This window comes from Sus scrofa, chromosome Y, assembly GCF_054392235.1.
Source record: "Sus scrofa isolate SSC_HxYL_T2T_F1_AM1 chromosome Y, Sscrofa_HxYL_maternal_Yorkshire_Landrace_v2.0, whole genome shotgun sequence".
In the NCBI taxonomy this organism is placed as follows: Eukaryota; Metazoa; Chordata; class Mammalia; order Artiodactyla; family Suidae; genus Sus; species Sus scrofa.
Genome location: NC_139402.1, coordinates 6310171 through 6328138, shown reverse-complemented (window position 1 = coordinate 6328138; position 17968 = coordinate 6310171). Strand labels below are relative to the sequence as shown.

Here is a 17968-nt window from a genome sequence, read left to right as displayed (position 1 = left end):
TGATCTGTCCATTTCTACTGTACAGCAAGGTGACCCAGTCACATGTACACATATACATTCTTTTTCTCATGTTATCCTCCCTCATATTCCATCACAAGTGACTAAATACGGTTCCCAGTGCTATACAGCAGGATCTCATTGCTTATCCATTCCAAAGGCAATCGTTTGCATCTATGAACCCCAGATTCCCACCCATCCCACTCCCTCCTCCTCCCCCTTGGCAACCACAAGTCTGTTCTCCAAGTCCATGAGTTTCTTTTCTGTGGAAAGGTTCATTTGTGCTGTATATCAGATTCCAGATATAAGTGATATCATATAGCATTTGTCTTTCTCTTTCTGACGTACTTCACTTAGTATGAGAGTCTCTAGTTCCATCCATGTTGCTGCAAGTGGCATTTTCTTTTTGATGGCTGAGTAGTATTCCATTGTATATATATACACCACATCTTCCTAATCCAATCATCTGTTGATGGACATTTATGTTGTTTCCATGTCTTGGCTATTGTGAATAGAGCTGCAGTGAACATAGGGGTGCATGTATCTTTTTCAAGGAAATTTTTGTCCAGATAGATGCCCAAGAGTGGGATTGCTGGGTCCTACATTTAGTTTTCTGAGGGATCGCCATACTGTTTTCCATAGTGGTTGTACCAATTGACATTCCAATAATTGGCTTTAAGAATTGTGCTTGATATGTATTAGACTGGCAGGCATCATGTCAAGAATCCACTCCACAGCCCATCACCCTGGCTGGGTATCACATTTCCTTTGGTCCTGTCATGGACAAGGATGCCATTTCAGGCAGCTCTCAGATCCTGTTGGGGGGGGTGGCACTGTTCCTTAACAATGGTATTGCAGATATGATGACTATGATAACCGTAATGGGGGGGGGGGGGCAAGAAGGCATGATACGAAAATACCAAAGTGACTCATACTTTGTAATAGGAACAATCCATGACGTTCTTTAACTCTTCCAGTTTAGCATGGGTTTCCCTGACCAATATATCTAAACCTCAATCATGGCCAGGAGTGGTGAGAGGGAGAAAAAAATATGCAAGTTCTAGCAGCATTTTTCTCCTTCTGATTGTTGACATTTCTGCATGTCTTCAGTGCACCAAATTTTGACCTCGTTTTCTGAAGATCCTTCATCGTTTTTTGGTTTTTAGGGCCTCACCCATAGAACTTCCCAGGCTAGGGGTCGAATTGGAGCTATAGCTGCCTGCCTACACCCCAGCTCTCAGCAACCCACTGAACGAGGCCAGGGAGGGAACCCATATCTTCATGGATACTAGTTGGATTTGTTTTTGCTGCACCACAACAGCAGCTCCACAACCTTCATTTTGAGAGCCATACACACAAGTCTGTATGTGCACACTTCCAACGCAATGAGAAACCTTAGGGGATTGGCCCCTTCCGGAATTTGATGATGTATGGGGCAAAGCCAGATCAATTGAAAGTTTCAGTTCATCTTGTGTGTCATCTTTGGAGTTCCTGTCGTGGCGCAGTGGTTAACGAATCCGACTAGGAACCATGAGGTTGCGGGTTTGGTCCCTGCCCTTGCTCAGCGGGTTGACGATCCGACGTTGCCGTGAGCTGTGGTGTAGGTTGCAGACGCAGCTCGGATCCCACATTGCTGTGGCTCTGGCATAGGCCGGTGGCTACAGCTCCGATTGGACCCCTAGCCTGGGAACCTCCATATGCCGCGGGAGCGGCCCAAGAAATAGCAAAAAAACAAACAAACAAAAAAAAGTTTCAGTTCATCTTGTGTGTCTTTAGTTTGTCCACCAATCAATCTTTCTTTCTTTCTTCATTATTTATTTAAAAATTTTTAATTTATTTTAGTGGCTGCACCCTGGGCATATGGAAGTTCCCAGGCTAGGGGTCAAAATCCGTGTTGCAGCTGCTGGCCCATGCCACAGCCACAGCAATGCCAGAGCTGAGCCGTGTCTGTGACCTACAACCACAGCTCATGGCAACACCGGATCCTTATCCCACTAAGTGAAGCCAGAAATCAAACCCACATCCTCATGGATCCTCGTCAGGTTCATTACCGCTGCACCACGACAGAAACTCCTGTTTTTTTATTTTTTTTATGATTTTTATTTTTTCCACTCTAGTTCTACAGTATTCTGTCAACTTCTACTGTACAGCAAAGTGACCTAGTCACACACACATATATATATATACATACACACACACACACATTCTTTTTTCACATTATTCTCCATCATGCTCCATCACAAGTGACTAGGTATAATTCCCTGTACTATATAGCAGGATCTCTTTGCTTATCCACTCCAAATGCAATAGTTTGCATCTCTTAACCCCAGACTCCTAGTCCATCCCACTCCCTCCCCGTCCCCATTCTCCAGTCTTTAGAATCACATCTTTTCCTGATTGCAATCATGTTTTCTTCATGCTTGCTTGTTTGGACATGGCCTGAAACATCACCCACAGGGCACGAACTGCTGGACTCCCCACTTGAATGCTTTATTCTCCCAGTGACTCATAAAGTAAAAGAAGGACATCTGGCTGGAGTTCATGGAAACAGCAGGGGAGAGATAAGGACCGAAAGACTGATTTTATAGGGTCTCATCTCTTGTCCTAGAGTAGTAAAAAATAGGCTTTTATTTACTTCTCGGTGCCCCTGTACTAGCCTGATGGGACAGAAAATTTTAAGCGTGACAGAATTTGACTCAGAAAGCCGCCAGCCCATGGGTTTCCAAGTTTCTCACCAAACAGACTTGTTTAAAATATGTCAGGATAAATGATCCAAAAGTCCAGGCTATGGAGGGATGCAATTTTGAAATGAATGGGTTGTTTTGGTTTTTTTTTTTTTTTTTTTTTTGATAAGCATATATTTCAGTGGGGCATTCAACTGAGGATTTTGTTAGGAATAGCTGATTTAATTACTTTAATGCCAAATTTTTATCACCTGCAGCATATGCAAGGTGGAAATAAGAATGCATCCTGCTGTATGGCAGAAATTGACAGAACGTTGTAAATCAGCTATACCTTTCAAAAAATTGTTTTAAAAATGCATTCTGGTTTGCGCTCTTCAGCTGGTGTTGGTTGATCCCTCCCCCGACCCCGTCATAAAGTGGTACCTGGTTCAGGCAGTGGGAAAAAATAGCCCCTTTGACCATTCAAGGCCACAAGGCATATTTTTTAGGGGATGAGGGATATGACTGCTCTGAGCTGCAATCATAGAACATTGGGGGTGGAGACCCTGACATTTCCCAAAACTGGGTAGGAAGAAAGAGACTGCATGTTTTTAACCACGGCAGCTGAAGTGTAAATACAGTTTCGTTTTCTTAAACTGTGTGTGTGTGCGTGTGTGTGTCTAAGAGCATCCCTTAAAAACCAGTGTCCAGCCAGAGGGGGAGGGGCAGAGAACGGGCTCGAAACCCCGTGAAAGAACTGAATGCTCCTGTTTCCAGAAATTCACACGCCTTGGGGCGGGGACAATCGGAGCCTTCTTTGCTGAGTCAAAGCGGCTTTTCTCCACTGTGGGTTTTCATTTGCATGTGCACAATTTTGCACCTGCAGGTCTGTTCCAGAAAGCCATCATCCAGAGCGGGACTGCGCTGTCCAGCTGGGCCGTGAACTACCAGCCTGCCAAGTACACTCGGATATTGGCGGACAGGGTCGGCTGCAACATGCTGGATACCACGGACATGGTGGATTGCCTTCGGAACAAGAACTACAAAGAGCTCATTCAGCAAACCATCACCCCGGCCACGTACCACATTTCCTTCGGGCCCGTCATCGACGGGGACGTGATCCCGGACGACCCCCAGATCCTCATGGAGCAGGGCGAGTTCCTGAACTACGATATCATGCTGGGCGTCAACCAGGGGGAGGGGCTCAAGTTCGTGGACGGCATCGTGGACAACGAGGACGGCGTGACGCCCAACGACTTCGACTTCTCCGTGTCCAACTTTGTGGACAACCTCTACGGCTACCCGGAAGGCAAGGACACCCTGCGGGAAACCATCAAGTTTATGTACACGGACTGGGCGGACAAGGAAAACCCCGAGACGCGGCGAAAAACCTTGGTGGCCCTCTTCACGGACCACCAGTGGGTGGCGCCCGCCGTGGCCACCGCGGACCTGCACGCCCAGTATGGCTCGCCCACCTACTTCTACGCCTTCTACCACCACTGCCAAAGCGAGATGAAGCCCAGCTGGGCGGACTCGGCCCACGGCGACGAGGTCCCCTACGTCTTCGGGATTCCCATGATCGGTCCCACCGAGCTCTTCAGCTGCAACTTCTCCAAGAATGATGTCATGCTCAGCGCAGTGGTCATGACCTACTGGACAAACTTCGCCAAAACCGGGTATGGTCCCATTCCCCGCCCCCGCCCCAGTAGATCACTGCCCTCCCGCTAGTTTGCCTGGTTTCTCTATAGACGCGTTGCTTCCCTGACTCGCTAGATCTTGGTCCACAGGCAGGCATCCACACATACACAAATGTGCTCACAATGCACACACCTGCACACACGCCCACAGACATATGTACACATGGGCACTCACGTGCTTACACAAAGGCACAGGCACGCATGACTGCAGACACACATAACATGCATTCTCGTGTATGCACACACATGCATGCACAAACACATGCACAGAGGTGCACACACTGTGCTCCCACACGTGCACACACACATGCAAATACACATGCACCCCCCCCAAGGACTGTCCTCTTCCCCAATGTCTAGGGAGACCTGATTTTTCTTCACCTCTCAGTTGGTTTCTATCAAACCAGTTTCTCCTAAGGTGCTAGATGCATACAGAAAATTATTTTCTTCCCACCACCTGGGGAAAGTTAGACATATTTGTCTTTCCTGTTGAAAGGGGATCCTGGCATTTCAAATCTAAATAGGACCTTGTCTCATTTGGTAAATTCTAGACTTATCAAAACTTCTGTGCCGCATGACCAAGTGTGTTTATTGCATCACGAAGGAATGAAATAAATCTCATAATACACAGTAAAAAATTATACTAAATGTATAAAATACATATAATAACTCATAATCTCCTAACTTACAAAGATATCCTATTGTGTATATAAAACATGTATCTATCTATATATATATACACATCTATTTATGGATAGACACATTTAGTGTTTCTCCACAGTTAGGATAATTATTGCATGTATACTTGTATTTACAAATGTATTGATTTGTAAATACACACATTTATTTCATGAATAAATATACACTTCATAGATGTACATATATTTATCTGTGTATCTATCTATCTGTATACCTAGGTAGAAAGCTCATTGGCTAAATGTAATAGAAAATACACCAGAGTTACACCAAAGCAGGGTCCCCCCATATTTCACTGAGCAGATTTTCTGCAAACAATGAGAGAAAAAGCACCCCCCCATCTTAAAGAGCTATGGATATCAAAGCACCTTTTCATTTTCTCTTCTCTAATAACCTAATTGTGGAAATGAATGAGCTCTCCTTCTGTTCCACCTGGATGTGTTTCTATCATTAACCTTGAGCTTCTGGTGCAGAATTTAAAATGAAGCTGCTCCTGGCACCGGGGAAGGTCACTCTTTCTGCGGATGGCTGGGCGTGGATGGGGGGGGATGAGGTACCCACACGTGCCACAGCGTTGCTGTGCCCGAGCTGCGTGTAGTTCTAGAGAGAGGACGTGGGGTGGGGAGGGGCAGTGATTTTTACGGGGTGTGAGCAGGTGTCATTCTTGTCACCATCCTTCCCCATCCTCTGGGGGGCAGCAGTCTTGGTCCTGCCGTGTCACGGAAAGGATGGCATATTTACAGAGTAGAAAATGCACCACAGGGATACCCACTCTGAACAGTCCCCCCTTGTGTGTTAGAATGAAGACAGGCAGTGGGAAACGGTGAAGGCACAGCCCCTTGGGAGAGATGATGGCTTGTCCCCCAAGGATCTTTCTTTGACAAGGAGAGGACAGATTCACGTGAGCAGGGATGTTGATGGAACATCCTGGAACCTTGTTTCTTAAATTCCCGGGGCTGCTGCAACCAAGCACCCATGACCATGTGGCTTAGAATAGCTCGTGGGCTTTGTGTCACCCTTCAGGAGGCTGCAAGTACCCCTGTGAAGGTGAGGGCAGCACCCAGCTCCCCCTCGAGCCTGTTAGGAGGGTATTTCCATGTGGATTCCTAGCTTCTGGGGGTTTGTTGGCGATGCCTGGTATTGCCCGACTTGCAGCTGCCTCTTGCCCAGTTTTGCATCTGTCACCCCATAGCCTTCTTCCCACACATCTGTCTTTATATGGCCATCTTCTTGGAAGACACTGGTCATTGCTTTTGGGGTTATCCTGCTCCAGTAGGACCTCATCTTAACCAGATGGATGACCTTGGCAAGGACCCTGGTTCCAAGAAAATCCCACGGGGAAGTCCTGGAGCTTAGGACCATCAGCATATCTGAATTTGAAAGGAAAACCTTTGCACATGTAACCTTTTAAAGGCAGGACCAGGAGTTCCTGTAGTGGTGCCGTGGAAACGAATCCGACTAGTCTTCATGAGGATGCAGAGTTGATCCCTGGCCTTGCTCAGTGGATTGCAGATCTGGCGTTGCCCTGAGCTGTGGTATACGTTGCAGACACGGCTCGAATCTGGTGTTGCTGTGGCTGTGGTGTAGGCTGGCAGCTGCAGCTCTGATTGGAGCCCTAGCATGGGAACTTCCAGATGCCATGGGTGCAGCCCTGAAAAGCCAAAAAAAAAAAAAAGGCCAGACCATTGCCCAATGGTGTCCCAGAACTCTGATAGGTCATGGCTGCCCTTGTGAAGTTTTGCATTTTCTCGAAGCAAAAAAGACCCGCAGGAGCAGCTGCCCCACTGTGGCCATGCCCAACATGGCCATGCCCGTTCACTACCTCCCCCTCCTAACCTGTTATCATTTCATAATGTCTAAACCCAGCATCAGTGCTTTTGTTACAGCCACCTGCCTTCTTTTTCCCTTAAATGTGCTTTAGAAATGAACTTTATGGGATTTTCTTCCATGGAAAGTTAGGATCATCCATCACTGCTTTAACTGAACTATTAAAGAAAATGACAAAATCCAAATAAAGCCATTAAATTCTCGTTAGCAGTTCTCGCCTGCCCAAGGCTCTGAGATGGGTTCTCTCTTGTTCTTCTAAAAAAGAAAGCAAAGGATAAAGGAAATTAATTAATGTCATGAGATGGTGAAGAAAGGCTACCAACAAATGAATACACTTACCAGGACCTGTCAGTGCCTAAGTGAGGGTTGAAAATGTTGAGTGTTTTTTTAAAAAATTTTTCTTTTTCACGTGGAGTGCTTTTTTTTTTTGTGGGGGGGGGGACGAGGGACGCACCTGCAGATTATAAAAGTTCCCAGGCGAGGGGCTGAATTGGAGCTAGAGCTGCCAGTCTATGCCACAGCCACGGCAAACGGGATCCAATCCGCGTCTGTGACTGACCCCACAGCTCATGGCAACACTGGATCTTTAACCCACTGAGCGAGGTCACAGATCGAACCCGTATCCTCATGGATACTAGTTGGATTTGTTTCTGCTGCACCACAGTGGGGACTCCCAAGTGTGGGGTGCCTTTTAAGGCTGTACCTCTAGTTCCTAAAATCATTTTCCCTAGTGTGTGTGTTTCACGTCCCTCAATTGGGGAGCATATTTGCAGAGACATAAAATAGCTTAGGCGTAATCACTGGCCCATTCTATCCATGTGGCCATTAGTGGTATATGTTGAGCGTACTTTATAAAGATGCTCAAGTAGCTGGTGCAGCTGGAGAAGGTACAGAGGCTCAGCTTGGACAATAGCTGTCTTCTGACTGTAGTCGACAACATCAGGTAGGGCTCTCACGGAGGTGACAGCAAATTGCTGGGGGAGGGCCTTGCTTGGCAGGCTGAAGCATCTGGTCCTTGTCCAGGCAGGAGCTATTTTGGATTCTGCAGTCTATGTGAAGTTCAGCTCAAATCACCCTTGGGGATATTAATGCTGGGAATTTTGAAAGATCATTGAAACAACTCAAATCATCCTCCAAGGACATTCCTCAGAATTGCCCCTCCCCTAGGAAGCAATGTGCAGCTTCTAACATACATTAGAAATTTCCAAGCCATCTGCCTTCAGTGAAGAATGGGTTTGGGACAGCAGGGGGTGGGTGGTTGAGCTGATGGGCAAAGTCTAGCATTTGCCAATAGACAGCATGACTTGGGAGGTGGTTGCTAGGTACTTAATTTCAATTAGGTAGTAGTATCACCAGCCCTGCATGGAGGAAGAGTTCTTTGTCCCTCGGGAACTAGAAAGTGATCCAGCCAAGGAGCGTGAGGCAGTATGGAGCCAGTAGGGGAGCAGCATGGGAGAAACCAGTTTTTGATGTCCCCGTGAGGTGACATGCCTGACTCTGTTGTCCAGAACTCATACTCAGGCAGGGACCCACAGAATAGCATAGAATACACTTGCCTACCATCGCCCACCCCTGTGTAAGCACTAGAGACACGGGAGCTTGGTTCTAAGGACATGCAGTCCTATGACTCTAACAGCACATGGCTGAGAACAAAAGGATCCCGTGGCATCGGAACACGCTTCGCCGTGATCCCCGGGTGGAGTGTCACATCTGCGACACCGCGTCACAGCACCCCAGTGTTCCTAATTGTTCATGCGTGTGAACTCTGAGATTTCTTGTTACACGACCAGCTCGAACAGTGCTGCCCTTAGGTCTAGGCTTACATGTATGTGGAACGTTTTGTTTGGTTTGCTTGTGTTTTATTCTGTATGTTGACTGTTTTATTATGTCGAATGTTTGTTTTTATTAAGCACAGAAAAATAATGTTGGGATGATGACTGTGGCAAGCCTAAAGGGAAAGAAGGGAGTGGAGGAGGAAAAGGAGGACGGGGGGAGGAGAACAGAGGAGGGGGATGCTTTTGAAGGTCTGTCCAGGGATCCAGGTGAGAAGACTCATCCAAAACGGTGCCAGAAAAGAACAGTGAAGCTGAAGCATCAAGGACCAGAGTCGAAAGAGACTACTCGGGGAGTGTTGATCAATGTGAAGCAATGCCAAGGAGACATGAAAACAAATTCCAGGGTTTATGAATAATCACACAGATCTGAACTCTTTGTCACATCCAATCTCTTTGGGGATAAACACGTAAGGCATTGGTCCTGACAAGTCAATGGAAATCATGCTCGTGCATCAAGGACCAATGCAGTTTGGGTTCTCTGTGGGGAGAGGTGGATAAAATGAGCAGGACGAGGGTCTCTACAAAAGATGTGGCCATGAACAATACTTTAAGCATTATACGTGGAAGACCTTAGGTGCCCCTGGAGTTCAGAGGTGGGAAGGCAGTTGGCCAAGAAGCCCATGTATGTTAGGTAAGAACAGCAACACCTGGTTCAATGTACTGAAATATACTGGAGTAGGTCAAGTGCACAGAAGGACTTGTATTTTTCATTGGCTTTCAGATGCCACCTCTGCTTTTGATGTGGCCTATGATTCATTTACCTTCCGTGTTTGCTGAATCTTGGCAAAAGTCAACCAACAGTCGGGGAGGGTGGCTTAGAAAGAGTTGCGGCATAAGACTGGTTTTCGAAGTGACCTTTCTTGCCCCAAAGTGTTTTAACCTCAGTGAATGAACGGCTGTAGAGTTAGGGCTGAGTGCATAATTCGGGGGGCAGGGGTGAGTTTTTCTTCTAAGAGCACGCACGCCATTGTTTGAGGGGTGAGGAAAATCTTTACCATCCAAAGGAGCATATCTGAGGGGTCCCTGCTAATTTTAAGGACATTGAGGTACCTATCTCTCACACGTAAAATGCCCTGCGAGACCTTGGATATCTGTTTAACCATCCACGGCCAAGATCATATTCAAAGTGACGCACAACAGGTTTTGAAAACGTATGTGTTAGATGTTGGGGAGAATGGCTGAAGATGTGTCTTGAGACTTGCCTGGGAAAGAGGATGTGCCTGTTTGGTTCTTAATGATCATCATTTTCAATGTTATTCGTGGGAATTAAAACACACCGTACGCCCAAAGGAATGTCTACAAAACAAGGCACCGCATTCCTTCTTAGCGATCTTCCTGGCTTTTGAGTGTTTGACGAGAGAAAATGATGAGCGTTCATAAGCTCTGTGAGTTTATCTTGGTTTAAGGCTACTGACTGTGCGTCTCTAAGAACTCTAATAGATAGATTGTATCAGACGAAAGCTTACTTATCTGGATTTTCAAAATCCCCCTGCTCTTTTCTTGGAGAACAAAATAAATGTGTTTCCTTACCTTTTCAAATGTGCACTGAATTCTGTAGAAAATAGCCTCATATCCAACATGAACAGACACTCTTTCCTAGATGCTCTCTCTTTAAATCAAAGGTCAATACATCTAAAAGACTCAATTCAGTGAAATCAGATCAATGCAAACATAGCAGGAATCCTCCCTACCTTTTGTGGCTTTTAGAACAATAAAAATCGATGGCGGGCTTCTCCAGGGTAGATTCCAATTAAATGGGAATTTCCAACAATTTATTTCAGGAGACTCAAAGAAAACGTGGGGTGTTATACTGAATCCAACATTTTCCCAAAACATGTAAGAATGGAAAAATAAATTCAACACAGATTAAAGTACATGAATGTTTATAAATGAACACATAAATAAGAAAGCTCAGGAGTTCCCTGGTGGCTCAGTGGGTTAAGGTTCCGAAGTTGTCACAGCTGTGGCACAGGTTCGATCCCTGGTCCAGGAACTTCTGTATCCGTGGGCACAGCCAAAAAAAAGAAAGAAAAATCTCATAGTATTAGGCCTATAATTTTTTAAAATATTTTTTCATCTCACTAATAAAAGCACAGCAGTTAGTGTGTACTCTGGTGATGAAACTTCTTTGTCTGATATACCATGTCTATTGTCAAATCTGTATATCATACATCTATCCATCTCTATATATGTATGCAGTATGCAGTATATACTGTAGTATGCAGTATATACTGTAATATACAGTATGCTTTTATACAATGTATACTATTCACAGTGTATAGCATACTTTTATATAGCATGTATTACAGAATAGAGTGTACCGTATATACTGTAGTGTACAGGATACTGTTATACACCCTAGATATACACAGTATAGTGTACCATATATACCAGCCTAGATTCTATACAGTATATAGTGTACCATATGGGATACTGTTATACACCCTAGATATACACAGTATAGTGTACCATATATACCAGCCTAGATTCTATACAGTATATAGTGTACCATATATACTGTAGTATATGGGATACTGTTATACACCCTAGATATACACAGTATAGTGTACCATATATACCAGCCTAGATTCTATTCAGTATATAGTGTACCATATATACTGTAGTATACAGGATACTGTTATACACCCTAGATATACACAGTATAGTGTATCATATATACTGTAGTATACAGGATATTGTTATGCCGCCTAGACTCTATATAGTCTATAGTGTACCATATATATTGCAGTATATAGTATATTGTTATACAGCATATACTATATATAGTGGTATACATTATATTTTTATGCAGCATAGACTATATAAAATACATAGAATATAGTATATACTGTGACTATATACAGTATATTATCTATAATTCTCTCTCCCAAGGAATTTTTAGGTATATTCTAATTTATGCATTACAGAAAGGGATACTGTTTATTGAGCACTTACTACAGGCCAAGAATATTGTACTTATTATTTAACCTTCCTTACTGACTCCCACACTTTATAGATGAGAAGGATAAAGCTAAGAGAGGTCAAAGTATTTGCTCAAGATTTTGCAGTTGTAAAGAGGGGGAGATGCAGAGCTGAATCTATGGACATGATTTGACAGTCTCTAGCTGAGGGTTAAGCCCTTATTTTGGCAAATATTGCACCTGTTGGTCAAGTGCATGGTTTGCACCCTGGAAGATAGACATTAAAGCACCCAGATCAGTGGGTCTGAGCAAGCAGGGTCTGCCCATCATGCCCACGTGTTCAGTACTGTCCAGCAGGTGACATTTTATCATGCACAGTCTCTTTTCCAAAACAAGTACACATTAAGGTGAAATCTGTTTTACAGCTGACTTTTCCAAGCATAAAAAAAAAAAGAAGAAGAAGAAATGGGGCTATGGTATCTTTGCTGAGTGGTTGGTTATCTTAAAAGAGTTGGTTGCAAAGAAGTTTCCGGCATCCTGTTTTGCAGAGAATCTTTTGATTTCAATGAGTCTCCTTCTCCCTTGTGCCTATTTGTGTAAATCATAAGTGACTTCTTAGGTTCGTAGTTGCCACACACCCTTGAAATCCATAAAAGCCCTCAATGTCTTGTTTCACGCCGTACTTCTCCTGAAAACCCTTAACCTCAGTGTTAAGTAAAAGCACTGTCTTAGCAAACTTCTTCGATGAATGGACTGTTGTCTGAGGTTTATGTGATTCGATCTTCAAAAGGATTTCAAGTATATACACAGTCCATTTTCTAATGGAGGACCATCAATGCATATTTCTCTTTATTCATGTTTTGCGGTGACAAAGGCCCATTTCGATTTGATTTTTAACGTGTATTTTCATTGTTTTAACCGCAAAACCTCTTCCTTTAAGAGGCAGTTCTTGAGCAAGAAAGAGAACGCACGTGTTTTTGAACAGTAGCCTCTCCATCAGGGTTTCTCACTTTCAACACTCTTGAGAAGGTGTGCTCAACCACTCGTTATGAAAAAAAGCTTGCATAATTTAATAAAAGAAATGAAGTCCCCCCCCAAAAAAAAAAAACAAACCCAAGCAAACAAACAAAAAAACCTACTCTTGACATTCGCAACCAGATATTTCTTTGCTGGAGTGGACATTGGGGGAAGGGTGCTGCCTCGTGGAAGGAATATTTAACAGTCACCCTAGCCTCTACCCATTCAGACACCCATCCTTCATTTGTAATGACCAAAAACGTCTCCAGCCATTGCCAGGTGCCACCTTGGAGGCCCATCACCCGCGGTTGAGATTTAGGACGGAAATTAAACTTGACATCCTGCACATGTTTCAAGACAGGTTTTTTTTTCCTCCTTTACGATGGACGCTAATTGGATGCATTAAAAAAATATAGCAAGGTGGTGAAAATTGCTTTACTGTTGCCATCAGGAATTACTACTATTTTTTTTAGTGAAGGTAAGAGGGGATTTTAATGACAAAACGGGAGCTCCCATTTGGATGCAACCATCATGCATGTGTCGTGCCTTCAGTCCTTTGTATCCCTAAACGCTTGAGAGGAACTGATTGCCTTTTCGTTTGATGTGATGAAAGTCTGCTTGTGACGTGTGGAAGGGTGTGACCTCTCTATTCTTTCTCTCCGTTCTGTCCCCAGCGACCCCAACCAGCCTGTTCCTCAGGACACCAAGTTCATTCACACCAAACCCAACCGCTTTGAGGAAGTGGCCTGGTCCAAGTATAACCCCAAAGACCAGCTCTACCTACACATCGGCCTGAAGCCCAGAGTGCGGGACCACTACCGGGCCACCAAAGTGGCCTTCTGGCTGGAACTGGTACCCCACCTGCACAACCTGAACGAGATCTTCCAGTACGTCTCCACCACCACCAAGGTCCCACCTCCCGACATGACCTCCTTCCCTTACGGAACTCGGCGGTCCCCTGCCAAGATCTGGCCCACCACCAAGCGCCCGGCCATCACGCCCGCCAACAACCCCAAACACTCCAAGGACCCTCACAAGACGGGGCCCGAGGACACCACCGTCCTCATCGAGACCAAACGGGATTACTCCACGGAGCTGAGCGTCACCATCGCCGTGGGGGCCTCCCTGCTCTTCCTCAACATCTTGGCCTTCGCCGCGCTGTACTACAAGAAGGACAAGCGGCGCCACGAGACGCACCGGCGCCCCAGCCCCCAGAGGAACACCACCAACGACATCGCGCACATGCAGAACGAGGAGATCATGTCCCTGCAGATGAAACAGCTGGAGCACGACCACGAGTGCGAGTCCCTGCAGGCTCATGACACGCTGAGGCTGACCTGTCCCCCGGACTACACCCTCACGCTGCGCCGGTCCCCGGATGATATCCCGCTCATGACGCCAAACACCATCACCATGATTCCCAGCACCCTCACGGGGATGCAGCCTCTGCACACCTTCAACACGTTCAGCGGGGGCCAGAACAGTAGCAATCTACCCCACGGACACTCGACCACGCGAGTATAGTTCTGCCGTCTTTCTGTCCCCTCCCTTGGCGCCTCCCCTCCGCCACACGCAAGAGAGAAAGGAAGACAAAAGCGACATCTCCCCACAAGGAATGCGTTTCTTCCCACCGGCCTCGGACGGACACGCCGAAGGGCGGCCCCCGTGTCCCGGCAGACTTTTCCCACGACCATGTCCCAGTGCGGCAAGACCAACTTCCGACCCTGCGAAATGTGAAATGTATCCATGTGCTGTTACAATACTGCTTTTCAGAGCTCCATCCCCACCGCAAACGTGAGCGAGGCTGGAATGTGACCGTTTCAAGGACCTGGGTGTCTCCATGGGGGACCGTGGAAGCGGACACTTCTGGAACTCAGCCAGGGACCCAATTTCTTTTTCTTTCTTTCTTTCTTTTATTTTTTTTTAAATTACAATTGAAAAAGAAATAAACGTTCTTTATGTGCCATAGGACGGATGACTCTGCTTAAGGGAGGGAAGAGTCTGTGGGCGTTGACCCAGCATATGGAGCTGGAATCCAGAGAGAAGGAAAAGTAGAATTTTATTATTAAAATAAAAGAACTGACTATGCAGTTACGTACGTAGAGTTCTGTGCAAAGAGATGTTTTGCCAGCCTGAACTGTATTTAAGGAACTTTGTAAAAATTTAAAAAAAAAATGTATATAGCTGTGCGTTTAAACACACACACACACAGAGAGAAAACAAACAAAACAAAACAAAACAAAAAAAGCTTTTATTGGTGTTTTCAGTTTGAAAGAGCTTTTAGCAAGATTGTGCTTTTCCATTGTGTTCTGTATGTATATAAATTGATATACTCATTACTCCTATCACCTCTGTTTCCTCCAGGACCAAGGAGGATGTTCTTAATTCCTTGTGGCCAACAGACATGGGGTTTTCTAATGCGTTTCATTTGTAGGAAAATGCGGTTGTCACCCAGTGGACCCAGACTGTCTGTGCAACTGGTGGCTCTCCCTCCTTTTGTGGGCTGGACAAGTGCATGCAACAGCATTCTTAGGACACTCTTGTCTTCAGGAACACTTTGCATTTTTTTGGTGTGTTAAGGCTTCATGGAGTTGCAACCCCAGGATGGACCCCCCCGCATGGAGTCTGTGGAAAGTTTGTTGAATTAGAAACACACGCAGGCAGAGTGACGGCAGGGGGACAACCACAACATCCAAGCCCCTCATTCTGTAGTTCTGGCTCTTTGAATTGGGAAGAGTGGCTTCCCGACCCAGGGCTCTGCCAAAAAAAAAAAAAAAAAGGGAAAGAAAGCTGGTGTTTGGTGGGGCCGAGCTCTGCTGAGTCAATACAACGCTGTATTCCCCAGCAGCTGCACAAGGGTTTGGCTGATGCCATACCTGCTCATCAGGTTTAGTTCATCAGATTGAAAGAGGTCATGTGTCTTTCCCTTTCTGTGGATGCAGTAAGTCCCTTCTTTGTCCATCAGCAGGGTTTTTATTTTTGTTTTTACTCTTTATACCATCTGTGGGATAAAACAGATGCCTGTCTGAAAATTATCTTTTGTGGATGTGTACATCGGCCACGGGTCAATGAGTCTTACGGAAAGAAAAAGCAAACAAAAGGACAGAACAAAGTGTTCTCACATGGGTTTTCAGGGACGTTAGGTAGCCTCGCCGTCAAGATCAATGGAAAATAGTCGCCCATGATAAATTGGTGAGCTGGGGACATGAGCCTTGTCCCTCTGATGCTTTGTCATGGTTGCATCATCCTTTTCATTTACCTTTAGGGATATTTTGAAGGAGTCATAAAGTGGAAGGGCAAAAAAAAAAAAAAAAAAAAAAAAAAAAGGAGTAGCCATGGTCACATTGTGTCTTGTCTTTCGAGAATTGTTGCAACACCCGGAAATAGTCGCCAAAGATGTTTGAAGAGACTGTCTCCGGGCTCGAGGGTGCTTATGGCAGAAACCCAGTATTGAATATCCTTGGAAAAGTGGATGTATTCCACAAAGAGAGTCCACATTCCTTGTCCTTCTATACAATCTTTGAGCGACTAAACCCCTCAACGCAAACTGTCCTGAAACCTATCAAAGTGTTTCAAAATGCCCACCCCCCCAAAAAAAATAAGAGAGTTCTTAGAAATGCATCCAGGTCACCCAGTCAATTTCACTGTTCATCTTGGTTTAAATCAGAGGGTGACTCTGTATATACACGTGGAGGTGATTAGAACTCCAGCGTTGCACACCGCGAGGCACCCCTGCCATGGCGAGAGGTGTCGGGGCTAAGGTTGCTGTTCGTCATTGTTGAAAGCTACTGTCAGGCCATTTCTGCAAGCTCTGTATTACCCCTGCTGAGGTCCAGCCAGTAGGCTGTCCATGAAACTGCAAAAGAGGTGATACTTGGCACTAATGTGGGTCCGATATGTTTGTAAAGTGACTTCCAGTATTTGTTTAGTATTTCCAATTGTCTTCTGCTAGCAATATGCACAGTACTGTATCAGGCTTGTGACATTTGGATAAGGAAAAAAAAAAAAAAAGAGTTCTTGTTAAGTGAATAACTTTAGCTTTTACAGAGGATTATGATCAAAAGCAATTTAATACACCTTAAATGATCTCTTATTTCTACATGGAAAGAAGTTATAGAATCTTCATAGTGTTCTATGAGAATAAAATATACTTGCTATCTATAAAAAAAAGAGAAAAACATGAGAAAAAAAAAACATAAGTTAAAAAAGAAAAAAAACTTTCCTAGGCTTTTATTGTTGACCTTCACTGGCACGCAGGGTTTAATGGTTTCTTGGATTATTATTTTGCGATTTTGTTTTTGATTTTGCCTTAAGTAATGATAGAAGATATATATGGCTGGACACATATGTATAAACTTTTCAGCAGCATTTTTAATAATAAAATATCACAGTATTTTCTAATGCTTTGTGCAAATAATTACGCGTCCGTTCTTTTTTTGTAGGTGGCGCGTTTGTGGTTCCTTCTTCCACTGTCTTGTGCGTGTTCAAAGCTAAATGGTATACCTGACAGAGGTGGTTAAGGGGCCATGTCCGCTGGTCCCAGGTCCGTTTTTTGGAGTTTGTCCTAGTGAATTGTTTTGGGGCTCCTGCTAAGGATATTCTTCTGGCCTGACATTGGGGGAAGGCATCTGGATGGTGAAACTCACAAGGCTGTTTCCGGAAATGGAAACGTGGGTTGATCACTTTGGCCAGGGCTCTTCCTTGGATCGCTGGGTTTTGACTGGTGTTTGTTTTCATGGCTTCCGTGTTTTCCAACCGAGAACCTGATTTGCATAAATCTTGGATGGCAAGAAATTTAGTTGAACAAAACCCAAGAGGCAGAAAATTACTCTCATATCCATGAGAGCTAAGTTGTCCCGTCCTCATTTGCACCTGTCTGTTCCTGATCTTCCTGAACCTTCACAGGAGCCCTGAGGGGGCCAGGCACCTGTAAGGTTTCTGTACAGAAATCCAGCAAGTGGAGACTCAGGAACAGGAAGGCAGGAGGCAGCAGAACTTAGATTCAAAGGAAGCTAGTGTGTGTGGAGCCCAAACTCTGCACCCATCAGGGACGCAGCTAAAATGTCTCATTCAAGTTCACGGATGTCATGATAGTATGAGCTAAGGGTCAGATAAAGAAAAACAGCAAACATGGGATGGTCTGTCACATTCAAACTCTATGCATTTTTTTACATGTGGGGCCCCAGTCATTTGCTGAATGTAAGGTACACAGGGTCCATATATTATATAGTATATACATAATAATAAATACATTAATAAATAGTAATTATAATGATGGTGCAAGTGTAATTATCAACAAAGTATAATTATATTTT

At 44.8% G+C, this 17968-nt stretch overlaps 1 protein-coding gene across 18 annotated transcripts in view; it reads left to right on the top strand.

The window, feature by feature from the left end:
* Positions 1–14729, top strand: part of LOC100624109 (neuroligin-4, X-linked) — a 401261-nt gene extending 386532 nt beyond the window's left edge. For all 18 annotated transcript variants that reach the window (XM_085008984.1, XM_085008976.1, XM_085008985.1 and 15 more), the window contains 2 exons: positions 3547–4336; positions 13328–14729. In XM_085008984.1, the coding sequence (XP_084865110.1) occupies positions 3547–4336; positions 13328–14177 (1640 nt within the window). In that variant the 3' untranslated portion in view covers positions 14178–14729. The remainder of the gene's footprint in view (positions 1–3546; positions 4337–13327) is intronic.
* The last annotated feature ends 3239 nt before the right edge of the window (positions 14730–17968 follow it).